Below are 14,431 nucleotides of genomic sequence, written 5' to 3' on the forward strand. Positions count from 1 at the left end.
TGAGGCAGTGCGAGGGAGGACACTCTGGGTGGACTTCGGTCCACTGCGGGGCTTCGCTGGTGCAGTAGAGATATGTTCGTTCTCGGTGCTGCGTTTAGCAGTGCTTCTTTATGGAGATGTCACTATCTCCCGGGCACCTGCCCGCGCTGTTAGATTCCCTGATGCAGCCTTCTGCATAATTCTGACTTTGTGTGCTCAGTCTTCTTTGGGCAGTTGGCACTTCCTTGTCCTAACTTGAGATGGTGCCTGTTCGCCTCTGACGGTATGCACGCCCTTGGTTGCTTGAGGCTTCTCTGAGGTGGGGCAGCTCTGGGCTCCTTGGCAACGTCCTTGGGTGCTCTGTGCTGGGCCCGGGGCATGGTGGGGAATCAGTGGGCGTCCTGTGGCTTCTTATGGGGTTCTTGATTCCTCCCCCTTTTCCAGCCGCAACTGAATGGACAGCAGTGCATGGGACGCGGTCCTTACGTAGCCGGTCTAGCTTGTTGCTGTGCTTCGCAGAGGCGGCAAGCAGTGCACTGTTCTTACACTTACAGAGTTCAGTGATGTAGAACAGGTGATGCACTCCTGTATTTTCATTTGTGCTGAGGTAGAGTTGGCTGCACTCTGTGCTTGTATGGTTCCAGTTCCCCTTTTATATTTAAGTGTTTCACCTCAGCTGCTCAAACACTGTCCGCAGGACTGTACTGATGGCCGTCTTGCCTCGTGGGGAAATGCTTATACCAGTGCTGCTTTGGCGAGGTGCCGTGACTCAACGCTGGGTGGCACTGTAGGTGCTTTGGCTATCTCTCTATGGAGTCACCAGGATTAAGCGTGGAGACTGAAGCTCGTCCTGCCGGTGCGGCTGGATGAAAACCCTTCATTTCCTCTGGGCTATGGTGCGATACTATAAGCCGCTGCTAGGGGCACTGCAGCTGCTTTGGGCATGCTGCGACGATGACCTGCAGTAGCAGGAAGGCCGTGAACCAGAGCGCTTTCCACCCCCGCTAGGCCACGACACCGTGTTGCATTGGATCAGCGCACTGGGGAGAGGGCAGAGGTGAGTGCTGGTTGATGCGCCGTTCTTCGTTGCAGGGAGCGACCCTTGCCTCAACCCTTTTGTGTGCCTACAGCTCCTTCTCTTGAACACAGCGAGAATGGGGCAGTCGAGCGATCAGGCGGTGCGGCGTGGCTCCAGTGGCCGCTGCCAGAATTCAGGTGCGAGGCAGGTCAAATAGCAGGTATCGCCTTAGCGCTGCGCTTTCCAGAGTTCGATCGCCTGCCCGGTGGCGGCACCAATGCGCTCTGCTGCGAACTGACTGTTTTCTTTTTTTTTTTTTTACAGCGATGAGGGTGACCCACCAGGCAGTGCTGGTGTGGGCTTCCCAGTGCTGGGGCTGGCGTGACATATAGCACGGGGAGCTGTTGGCACTTTGGCCGCTTAGCTGTGGCAGCAGCTTCCTCGCTCGTGCAGCCATATTTTGTCAGTCTCTTGCCGGTGTGGGTGTGGGGGACATACGCGTGCAGGCGGCTGCCGTTGGACTCCTTGGAAAAGTTGCGGCTGTGCTCAGCCTGAGCAGGGGGATCTGCCTCACCCAGAGGGAGCCCCGGACGCTTCCTTTTCCTTTTCCGATGCAGAACCGGCAGGCGGGGCAGCCCATGGATGCCTCAGGGCTGTGTGCTTTGCGGGTCAGAATCACGGTTGCCTCCGGCTCGGTGCTAGCAGTGGCGCTTCCTCTCCTGCCTTTTCTGTTCCCCTCACTGACCTCTCACAGCTGGGCTGGCTGGTACCAGGGCTGCAGCGACGGCACAGTATGTCGGCATCTGCGGTGCCAGTATGCGCACCGGATGACCTTTGTCCGCTCCAGCATGGCCTCGGCCGTCGTGCTGCTTGATACCCCTGTGTAAGCCTTCCAGCAGGCTACGCTGATCTTTCAGGGTCTAGGAGGCTGCGGTGTCGCAGTTCAGGCTCATTCCCTCCCCCTGAGGGAAGATGCCGCGCCGATCGGCAGGCACGCAGGGTCAGACCCACCTCATCACCATTGTTGGATCGTGGGCCCTAGGCCCACATGCTAATAATGAAGGACACAGAAACTGCGTAGTAGGGTATTGTAACTGTCCTCGAGCACGTGCACCCGGGCCCTTTTATTGACAGGGATGTGTGTGGGGGTGCAAGTGTGCCCACTCCCATAGGGGAGTGGCTACTAAATGTAAATGTCAAGGTACTTATAGAGCGCACTGTCACCAGACGGCCACCTTGCGGTGTCGCCTTTGCGGTTTCCTGGCGCTGATACTCATACCGCTGTGGAACCCCTCCTGGCTTTCCCTGTGAAGTGTCCACTCCTGGGCACCCCCAGGGTGAAGCCAGGCATCCTTAGCGCTGTTGGGGCCGGTGTGGAGGCTAAGCAAGCTATTGCCCAGAGTTGCAGCGTGGGGCCCGTGATTAGAATAGGCACCGAGGCGAGAATAGACAGGTCAAGGAAATTGAGCCCGAGCCCCGCCGAGGCAGGAATCGAACCCTGGTCCTTGACCAGAACTCTGCTTCAGGGTCTGCCGCTCTAACCATTGAGCCACACTCCTCCACTAACTCTGTATCTGTCGAGACACTAGAACGTGTCTCGCAGGACACAACACCATTCAGACCACACCGCTTTGTAATGTAAATATCAACAGTTAAAGCAAGAATCATAAACTCCTGCTGCCCTTAAAAGAAATGTAATCTACAAACAGATACCATAGTTCGCTCATTTTAAGCGGGCATTCCAAGCACTTTGGATATTGTCAGATAAGGGCAATTGCGTATATGTGGAAACGGGATGTGAACAGGACCACAAAGTGTGGTGAACTTGGGGAGCTGGGATTCAAAGTATGGTATTGTGCTGATACATGGTTTTCATCAGTGCAGCAGGCTCATACCCCTGAAAAACCCACTGAACTTTCATTATTGCTGTATTTTATAATTCATACAGCAGCCGGCGGGGTTGTGGATGGGGCATTTTCTTCCTTGCGCACTGGCCTGCTACCCATCTCTACCTATGTATCTAAAACTTAGCACAATTTATAGCGCCTTGGAAATAACCAGCTACTGATATCTGTCAGGAACCTGAGTGGTTGTTTAAAGTAACATACTGCATTGTAATCTGTACTACAGAACCTCCGCCTCTAGGTGCTACCGTCAAATGTCTCGTTCCAGTAGCACTTCAATTCCTCTTTTGTCACACACTCTTTCTGCTCCTCTATCAGCAGTTCATTCACCAATTCATGCACAAACTACCTACCCCTCTCTATCTTCCTTTCTAACTATTCTCTGCAGCATTCACCCCTATCTATTCACCATGCCACATCATTCCAACACACAAGTACTCTACACACCACACAATTTCACTACACACAATTCAACAACTAACAATTCCAATCCAACACACATAATTCCACTCCACACTACATACATCTACTCCACTACAAACCAAAACACATGCGTAAAAGACATTGCAATTTACAATGCCCATCGCTCTAACTCTCTCCAATGAGAGACCGATTGCATTGCGAATGCTTGTTTAAGTAAAGCAGCCACTCCACTGCATGAGGCCATCACATTCCCTAAACCTTTATGGTGAAAAGGTGAAGGAGACGCAGTTTATGAACAGTAGTAATATTTATTAGAGGTGGTACAGAGAGCCGTCCCAAAGAGTACAAGGCACAAGCAGCAACTGCCACTGACAGAACATTCAGGGCAGGATGTCTGCTGACACTCTAGATGACATCATGGAACACTCACAGGCAGAGACCTGTGAGGCACATCACCACACTTTAGCCATTCACATTATGTAGCCTATGAACTATGGGAACAGACAGAAGACCATTGTAGGATATCTCAAAATTAGTTGCGGTAAAAGTTGTTGAGCTTTATTTTTGCAAACTGTGCAGACATCACAACATTTTTCAGTTTGCTATGACAATCGTAACTTGTCCCACAATTGCGGTGACGCATATTCTTCTTTTTCAACCCCAGGGTTGTGGTTCTACGTAAAGTATGGTACCAGCAAATAGTGTTGTTTTCCTGAGCAAAGTCTTTGTGCCTAGTGAAGCTTCATGAAATGTAACATTGTAGTGAAAAATCCAGCAGACATTTACCATTGTGTGAAAAAAACCTTTGCAAAACTTGAATTTACAGATATATTTTCGATTGCTTGTCTTGTGGTAAAGGTTGTAATTGACAAGATAAAATGTGTGCCTTACGCAATAACATTCAAATTTGCAGTCAAATTCTGTGCTGGGGCATTAGCATGTACTCTGTTGGAATTATCAAGACTTGTGCAATTCATATAATATTGAGGCTCTTGAAACCATGAATAATCATTTCTTTACAAATTGTCACAACATTAACTCTGTTCACATGTTCTGGGAAAGCCCTTCAGTACATAACAAAGAAAAATTCGCTTTTGTGGTGTAATTCTTATGTTTAGTTCGTTTTACTTTCAGAAAATGGACACCACCCCTAAACCTTCTACAGTGGAAATGGATATGAATGTGATAAAACCTGAGTTAGATGTTTCTGACTTGCGGAACCGACTGGCGTTTTTGAATATTGACTTTGAGAATTTGATCCCAGAAATGGAAAAGGAGTATTTAGAAATTAAGAGAGCTTTACCCAAGACTTACAACTTCAAGATGAGAAGTGAGCTGGAGAGGTTGAGGTCATTCCTATCTCTGAAACCTTTGTCTTCCTGGTCCCCAACGAAGATGGCCAGCGCTGGCTTTTTTAGCACAGGCCTCAAGGAGAGTATCCAGTGCTTTTGCTGTGGTTTGATTTTCTGCTCAATGAGTCTCAGAAGACAACCCTACGAAGATCACCTGAAACACAGACCTGACTGCAAATTTATTCAAGGCCAAGAAATAGGGAATATTGGCAAGTATGAAGTATGTGTCCAGAAAGCAGAGGAGAACTCTTTGCAAAATCCAGAAAAATACGGATCAGAGAATGCACGACTAGACTCCTTCAAGCAGTGGCCATTTTATGCCAGGATAGACCCAGGTGTGCTCGCAGAGGCAGGATTTTTCTTTAAAGGTATGAAACCTTCATTGTCAATGCTTGCTATTTACGTATTGTAAAGGCTAAAGTAAAAAGGATCTTTAAGATTTTGCATAGACTTCTCTATCTAGTAGATGAGTGGGGGTGAGTAGGAAGAGCTGCTTGTGATGTGTAATGCCTGTATGGAAGAGTAAAACGTGGTACCCAGTGGGTCCCTGTGGACTAAAAATTCTTCATGGACACACTTAGCAATGTTTCTAGGACAATCCTCACATCCTCATGGTAACACCCTCATGGGCCTTGGGAGAGAAGTCTGACATGGACTCATTAGACCAGATCCAAACTTAAAAACATATCTGACAGGGGCTCATTAGACCAGATGTAAATATAAAAAAACATATGGCAAGGACCTATTAGATCAGTTCAAATATAACCCTTCCTGGTTTATGCATGAGTGTTGTTTTGCCCATACCTTTGGATTCCCCTATCTAGGTGTGATATTGGATGTCCCGATGACACGCTAAAGATGCTTGTTCCTCGTTGACAAGGGCTATAGCTACAATGAGACACCTTTCATGCCTTTCTGCATAATGGGATTGATTCTCTTTTAATAATTCACTGCGAGCTTTTAAGGCCACAGTAAGTCTCTCGTGGAGTAGCAGCCAGGGTATGGGATTTGATATAAAAAAACATCTGGCTTGAAAATATGGTTTTGAAAGTGCTAGGTAGGATAAAAAAAGTCACCTGATTCAATTTATCAGAAGAGATGTTGGTTTCCCTGTGCTACAGTATTCCCTAACATGCGACTTATTATGGTTTTGGAATTAAGTTAATGCAGTTTTAAGTGATTCCTTATGTGTTATGGATACAGTTGCCAAATACGACATTAAAATGCAGTGACTCACTTGGGACTCATTTAGGTAAGTATTCATCAGTTATTGGATGTGTGAATCCCCCAAAACTTAATTAATACACGTGTATTAATTAAATGTTTGATATTTTATGTGATTGCACTGTAGAAAAGCAAGAGGAAAGGAATGTGAAATCAAACATAATATTTTGTACTATGCTTGATGATTGTAAACTGTAACTCCCATGTTTTCCTGCTCATGGTAACTCCGCTCAGTGGAAGTTCCTACTTTTATAAGTTATAGACTTCCAAGTGGGAGTGGTAACTTATTTGCAAAATGGAAGGGGTCGCCTCTGGACCTCTGCCCTTTTATGAATTAGGGTACAACTTTCAGGGGCGGTAGGCAGTGGACCAGAGGTTCACTCAAAACTCTCACTAAACAAATGTAGAATTTTTTTTTGAAGCAGCCCATTTTTTTCAAGGAAATTTGGCTGCTTTAAAAAAAGTTCTGTAAAAAAAAAGCGATTGTATGGGCGATGGTCTGCTGACTCTTGAAGGCCATCATCCCTGTGGTTTCGGTCAATTAGATTAAGTAGCAAGTAGCAACCAATCTAGTTAATATTAATTGGGGAAGTTGGACTGTGACCCACTCTGATATGTAATTTTACAAATTGACCTTGAGTACATAGGTCAGTTCACAAAATTAGATACTGGTCGCAAAAAGTCTGTTTTTGCTACTAATGTCATTGTACGTCCTGTCCGAAATTCCAAATCCACCTTTTCACAAAGGTAATTACATCAGCGTGGGTGCAAAACATACGAGTAGGGACAATAGTAAGACATTTGGAGAATGTCCTTCTGGATGTGGATGAATTGGCCACAATGGAGGTGGGTGGGCATCGGGTATGGCTTTGGTTCCATTTCCAATACTGTGAGTTTGATAGGTAGCTTACGAGCAGCAATGTTGTTGCGCAACAGAGGGTAACTATGGAGCAAACCATAGTGAGTACTTGCAGCACGAATCATGCATGCCTGCTGAAGTGGGTGAGACTGTGGAACATTCGGGTGATGTTGGGGAGGATGAATTTCAGGGAAAACACTCTCCTGGTGCTGTCCCTCCACACTTCAACAGGGTTCCTTTCACAGTTATTTTCAGCCAAACCTGTTTCTCCATCTCAGTGACACATTCCTGCTAATCAGACAAATCTTTCGGAGTTGATGTAAGAAATTCAACCGTCTAAGAAACATACATAGGGACTTCAGACCTCGGTCACAAAGAAGTCTTTTGTTAGTTTGATGAGCAAAAGCGTTTACCCCAGACAATTCATCTTCAGAGGACTGAAGTGCAGCATATTTTATAACTGCAAGTTTCAAAGGTAGCATATTAGCATCAAGCAAATCTTTAACCCTTCAGCATCCAGAGGAGGCCAAAATCATAGGCTACTCCTAAGGCATATTTGAGTCAGTAAAATCGTTTGAGCAGCAAGAATACAAGCATGAATAAGTGCAAACAGTTCATCATCTTGAATAGAGTGCACTTTTTTAAATTAATTTATTTTTATTGACTTTAATACATTATTCCCAAATAATGCAAATTCATTACAAGATGCAATACCAACTGATAAACTGAAAGGCAGATGATAAAATCCATTTTCTATCAGAATCGATTTATTATATTCAATTCTCTAACCCTCCATACATTCAAGTCAGTAAAATCTATGTACAACATCTCTCTTGTTCATCTGGATCAGCATCCTAGTGCAAAAAGAGACAGGGGCTTTATTTCCAGCAATCATAGAGATCATAATTCTAGTAGTAACCATGCCCCACATTATGAGTATAAACAAGCTTTTAAAGTCTGGTCAATTCCTTGGAAGACACTACCGAAGTTGCTCCTATTTCTGTCTCTCCATTATTGTATTGTATTTTAATTGGCTTTATATATAGACTTAGTACTCCTGACGAGGCTTCAAAGCACTTTACGACGAGTAGCACGCTACTCCGGAACCCAAAGTTAGTGTTTAGTCCAGTGGTTATTGAGATTAATTATGTGCTCTCAAGACAAATTGCATGCATATATCTCTCAAAGTGACAGTGCATTGCATGTACCGAAATACTTACATATATATTGAAAGTGCATTTCCTCCAAAAAGTGGTAGTGCTGAACCTTCTTTAAAGTGCTTTAGAATTAATGAATTGTCAGTGCTTTTCTTCCCTTAAATTCCAAACTGAATGATTGTTACTACTCTCAAGTCCAGGATTTCCATTTCCTACAATATTGAGCCATGCGATTGACTCTGGCATGAAGCCAGCCTTCCAAGTGACTAATATTCTGCATTCTCCCTACCCTCTCACCCACCCCTGGGGCATCAGAAGATTTTTAATAAGAGGTGATCAGAGAGCGAACCATAAACATGGCTATAAATATAAAGTGCTCAGTGCCAGAGTGCTCTGTTTTTTCTATATCCACTAATCTGATGAGTCATCCTAGGTGAGGGGGTAATATTCAATCCAATGATCTGTACTGCTAACTAAAACACCAAAATGACTCTAGACAATGACAGGACCAGAACATGTGCAGCTATCTCCCTTCCTGATCAAATTTTAGGCAGTTTCTTGATACTGCATGGAAAATCTTGTTTAAAAAACGAGGTGTAAGATAAAGCATTCAACCATTTCAGAAGGCCATACAATGAAAATTGCAATTGCTTAGACTTGAATAATGAGATCAAAATACCTTTTGTATTGATTTTCATTGAACATTATCCCAGTATATCTTTCTAGTTTGACCATATCTTCTTAACATGCTTGTCTAATCCCAAATACAGTTCTTTATTCTAATAACTAAAAGTTGTATTTACTTTATCCTTCCAAAACATCTGTCTGACTTGATTCCATGAAGAATCAAGATCCACCACCAATAAATTATGGAAGATGACACTTATTTGGGTATAGATATAAAAAGTGGGAGTGCTCATGTAGTGTTTTTCCCGAAAACAGGGCTTGGGAGATTTTCATCTAGCATAATCATAAAAATCTCCTACCTTAATTTGTTATGCTGTCCATTTACTTATTTTAGCTTCTGACAGGCCAGGAGAGAGAAACTTAAAATCTCTAAGAGGAGTTTTGGCAATAACTCCTGGAGTTCTATATTTAGTCAACAATTTATCTTTCAAAAACCTAATGAGGTTTAAGGAGTTGTATCTAATTTTTTTAGGTTATTTCGATGGACCACTGTAGATGCTCAATCTCTAAGCTCTTCAACATCATTTAACGCATGGAAGTATCCACATTGGGGATCTGCATGGACAGGCAGTGCAGCTGTAGAATAAAATAGGCCATATAACATTTCTGAAAGTCTGGGATTCCCAGGCCCCCCTCACTCTTAGGCATTTGCAAAAGTCTTATCCACGAGCATTTCTGATTCCACAGAAAAGATGAAATTACTTGCTGTAATTATTTTTGAAAGTGAGTCTCAAGCTTACAGGTGATTGATAAAAACAGGAACAAAAACAAAGGTAAAATTGACATTTTAATTCATCAGCAATTTATAAGTGTTAATAAACACTTCCTCTGGCTCCACTGATAAAAACATCCTTAAATAAGTTTTCAGGCCTTCTCTGTAATGTCCATCAATGTTGTAGGGAAGGTCTTTAACAGTAGTGTTAAACAACAGACACTCCCCACCTCAGTAAATTCCACTGTACAGAAGAGATAACAATTCAAGCTGCTGACCCACGCACACAAGGCTCTACACAACCAAGGACCTGCCTACATTAACCACTGCCTGAACTTCCACCAACCATCAAAAAACCTACGCTCTGCCTCCGTTTCGGAATTCTGAATGACCATCAAGACCTGACTGTTCTAATAAGCGCTGGGGTCTGCAAGCACCTGGATACCATACCGGGTGATTAGCCGAGCTTTATAAATCCTGATTGATTGACTGTGTTTTCTCTTCATTGATTTAACAACCCCCACACACGTGTAAAGGCTTTTATGGACTGCAGAACAGCATTAATGTTACATGGATTCAGGGTTAAAAAAGAGTGACGAGGTGTTGGATTAAGCTGAAATATTGAGTTAGAGGTTCAATAAAGAGGGCAAATAGTAAAGGGGAGAGAGGGCAGCCTTGACGAGTGCCATGATTTAAGCTGCTTTGGCCTGCTGGGAAAGTATTAATTACTAGCTGGGGCAAGGCTCCATGGTATAATAGCTGAACTGCTCTCACAATCTCGGGTGGAAACTGTTTTTTCTATTTTGAAACATATTTTTATTGGCATTTTATACAAATCGTCACACAGGATACAAAAAGGAATGGAAGGAAGACAAAATATCAAAGAGGTTCATATTATGCAGTAAATAAGTACAGACTGTTATCCACTGGCACTCCAAGCGATCATGAATACTTTTGGCCCAATGTGACTGATAATCTACTCACCTAGTACCCTTCTTGGTGCCTAATACACCATTCACAGGAGTCTAAGAAATTGCTTACGTCATCTAGTAGTGACTACATTTTCCAGTGCTTGCTCCACTATTAGAATTATATTACATAATTTATGTTGGCAGCCTTCCAACATCGGTCCATCGTATTCGTGTACCACTCATATATGTGTACATACCATACTAATAACGTAATTCAAACCATGGAAAAGAAAGGAATAGAAAAGGAAAGAAAAAAAAGGAACTTGTGCAGAGGAGTGGTGTAAATGTGTTGAATCACTGGAACCCAAGGGAAGCGACTGTGGGAACGATCCACGAACGGGTCTAGGAGAGGCCCCCCCACTGCAGGTATCCCACTGGCACCTGGCTAACAGGCCCCACGCAGACTAGAGCCCATGCACCCTTCCCCACTTGAATCAGACCCCCGGTGTCCCGGGAGACCTCGGGAGAGTGTCCTGTGCAGCGTTACCGGGTTGGGGTCCGTGACCTGACCCACCCTCCTCACTGCTAGAGCCCACTGGCTTTTCCCACTCAGCCAGTGCCTCTCTCCACTGTTCGGCCATTGGGCGCTTTCTCGTTCCCTTGGCTTCCTCCCAGCTTAACACTCTGCCCTCTGCCCCAGCCCATGCGATAACACCTCTATTCCAAGTTGCGAACTGTGCCCCCTTCGCAAACTTCCACTTCATCGCTATCCTGCGCTTAGCGAGACCCAGCGCAAGGTCTAATAGCCTGTTCCCGACCTTGCGCTTAGGCAGCCTGGGAAAAAGGCCCAACAAACACATCTGCATCGTGGGAGCCAACACCCTTCCCAATGCATCTCTGATCTTACCCAACACAGCCTCCCAGAAAGGACGTAACCATTGGCAGTCCCAGGTCATGTGGCCAAAATTGGCATCTGGGTGGGCACATCTGGGGCATTGTCGACCCTCCCCCCCCCCCCCCCCCATAGGTCACATTAGGACGATGGGGTGTCATGTAGGACATATGTGTGTAGTTGAATTGAATATATTTCAAAAGGTTATTCCGGGAGATCTTTTTAAGATATTGCAAAATCGTACGCCACTCAGAGTGGGTAAGACTCTGCCCCTGATCCTATCCCATCTTGTCCGCAACCCTTCGAGGTGGCTGACGGATGCTTCTAGTAAAGTGGCATAGAGCCATTTTACTAAATGTACCGTGGTGCCAAAGGTGAATAAGGCGTGGAGAACTGGGTGCGTGTCAGGTTCTTTCCTCCCGCCACCTCATAAATGCGTGAACGTGCGTGTCAACACCCCGTACTGTAGGGACTGACCCCGGGGTAGCCCGCAGCTGTCAACCAGCTCTGCAAATTGAATCAGTGCTTTGTCTAAGTAGCAGTCTCCAACATTGTCCAGCCCGGCCTCTGATCAGCGAGCTAGTTGTTCACTCGTGAATATGGATTGGGGCTCGCCATGTGGCAGCCCCACAATAGGCAGCATGGGGGAATACTTGGTCGATTGCTGCTCTCCTCTGTGACAGCTTCTCCACATCTGGAAGGCCGTGTGCTGCAATAAGGAGCAGTAAGGGGGTAGGCGTAGCTAGTATCAGTAGCTTCGCCGTCACTAACTTGGGATTGGACGCCGGGTCCGACAGGCACGTTCCCTCCTCATTTACTCCCTCCACCCACTGTGCCAACCACTGTAGCTGGGCAGCCAGCAAATAGAATTAGAAGTTTGGCCCCCCCTAGCGCTCCCTCCGACATAGGGCACTGTAGAGTTTTCAGAGACACCCTCGGGTGCCCATCTCCCCACACCAGATCCAGCAAGAGATTATTCAGGGGGTGGAACCAGCTGCGCGGCATCAAAACCAGGAGATTTACGAACAAATACAAGAGCCGGGCAGCATAACCATTTTGGACAGGGTGATCCGAGCCATGATGGGTAATTGTAACGTGTGCAAGAAATGTACGCAGAAATGAAGTGAACGCAGTGCCCTTGCCAAGTTCCCTTCGTTCAAATCATCTAAAGCGTGGAAGATGTGAATACCCAGGTATTTAAAGGTGCGCTGAGCCCAGAGTATGTCAGTCGGCAACGTCTCTGGTCTAGGCAAATGCCCTGCTATCAGAAACAGATACGTCTTGGATTTATTGACCCAAAGGCCTGAGAGCAGTGCAAAGTCGCCCAGGATGTGCAGAGCCACGGAGGTACCCTCAACTGCTTCCGTCAGGCATAGCAGCAGATCGTCCGCGTACATAGAAATGTGGTGCTGCCGCCCACTCAGTGACAATCCCAGCCCGTCTCCTCCCAAACGGATCCGTTCCGCAAGGGGTTCAATAGCCTGGGCAAACTGGAATGGGGAGTTGGGACACTCCTGCTGGAACCCCCGAGATATCTTATATAGCCTAGAAATTGTTCTGCCCATCTTGACTCTCGCAGTGGGTGAAGCATAAAGAAGCCGCACCCACCGCACCAAATCGTCCCCCAAATCCATGCGCATCTTCACCTCAAATGGGTACTACCAGCCCACCGTGTCGAAAGCTTTCTCGAAGTCATCTGACAGTACCGCCGCCTGTCGCTGAGCTGGAGCTTCCACATGGTAAAGTATAAAGTAGAGCCTGCGAAGATTATAAGAAGTGCTGCGAGAGGGGATAAACCCATTTAGGTCTGGGTAGATCACGGACATTTTATATGTGGGATTAGCCAGCCTGCCAGCACCTTGCTCAAGATCTTAAAGTCCAGGTTGAGCATGGAGAGAGGCCTGTAATCTTTCACTCCAGCATCTGGCTTTTTGGCCTTTAGGAGAGGGATCACTAGTGCCTTTTGGGTGTAGTCGGGCAACCCCCCACCCTCGTATGCCTCTGCAAATAGCGTAACAAGATGCAGGACTAGCGTGTCAGCAAAGCGCTGATAGAATTCGGCCAGAAGGCCATTAGGCCCACCGTCTTACCTGGCGCCAGTGCCGCAATGGCGGCCTTGACTTTCTGCAAGGTTATCACGTCCCCCAACTCCTCCCACGTTTCAGCCTCCAACGTATGGAGCTGCAGAGGGCCTAAAAAACGTGCCGTACATCTGGCAAGGGGGCTGCGACAGGAGCCTCATACAACCATTCGTAATACGTCAAGAAGGAAGCCTTAATTGCATCTGGGTCGTGCACCACGTCCCCAGATTCTACGCTAAGTTGTGTAATAGACTCGCCCCCAGCTCTGGTTTAATTAGCCTCACCAACAGTCGACCCACTTTCCCCTCCTCCCTCTGCACTCTATCCAGGTTATCCTTGTAGTTGTAGCACCTCAGCCTGCCTAGCGTGTCGTTATATCGTACATGTGTTTCCTGCAATGCCACATGGACCACATCATCTGTACCCTGGAGGTTGTCTAGTCTGTGGATATTCCCCTCCAAGTCCAAGAGTTCCCGGCGCAGCTCCCTATGGGCCCCGGTTGCCTGACCCATACAGTGACCCATACAACCACTTTAAATGCCTCCCACTCCACCTGGGGTGAGAAGGCTATATTAGACTTAATGGGGAAGTACGTTTCAATGAGTGTGAGCAGCGATGCCCGAAAGGGAACGTCGGCGAGCAACGGCGGATTCAGTTTCCATGTGGGGATCGGGGGACACCGCCCGGGGGCTGATGTGACATTAATAAAGGGCTATGGTCCGACAAAGTGCGCCCCAGGAATTCAGTGTGGGAGATGGAGCCATTAAAGGCCGGGGAGCAAAGGAACGTATCAAGCCTAGTATGTACCTGGTGGACCGGTGAGAAGAGGGAGTACTCCCTGTCCCCAGCATGCTGCAGTCTCCAGGTGTCCTCAAGGCCCCAGTGGGATATTCAGATACAGAAACCCAATGGCGTATGGTGCAGTTAAAGTCGCCCCCCAAGATTAGGTGACCACTCAAGTGGTGAGCCGTGAAGGCGGAGATTGACTCCAAGAAGCCGATCTGGTCCTGATTGGGTGTGTATACATTGCCCAGTGTCACCTCCTGCCCCAATAACCTACCCGTGATCAGCGCATACCACCCCTCCACATCAAGCCATGAATGTTCAAGGGCAAAAGGGACCCCAGGTTTCACCCAGATCAACCCTCCCCTGGCAAAGGCCGAGAAGGTGGCCGCAAAGACCTGACCCCTCCACCTCCTCTTCAGCTTCCCGGCCTCCTCCCTGTTAAGATG

The 14,431-nt window shown here is 46.6% G+C and overlaps 1 protein-coding gene across 6 annotated transcripts in view; it reads left to right on the forward strand.

The window, feature by feature from the left end:
• Positions 1-14,431, forward strand: part of LOC146865554 (baculoviral IAP repeat-containing protein 1-like) — a 1,189,967-nt gene that overhangs the window by 294,413 nt on the left and 881,123 nt on the right. For all 6 annotated transcript variants that reach the window (XM_085632369.1, XM_085632370.1, XM_085632371.1 and 3 more), the window contains one exon: positions 4,459-5,044. In XM_085632369.1, coding sequence (XP_085488495.1) covers positions 4,459-5,044 — 586 coding nt within the window. The remainder of the gene's footprint in view (positions 1-4,458; positions 5,045-14,431) is intronic.

The sequence above is a fragment of the Triturus cristatus genome, chromosome 2_1 (genome assembly GCF_964204655.1).
Source record: "Triturus cristatus chromosome 2_1, aTriCri1.1, whole genome shotgun sequence".
In the NCBI taxonomy this organism is placed as follows: Eukaryota; Metazoa; Chordata; class Amphibia; order Caudata; family Salamandridae; genus Triturus; species Triturus cristatus.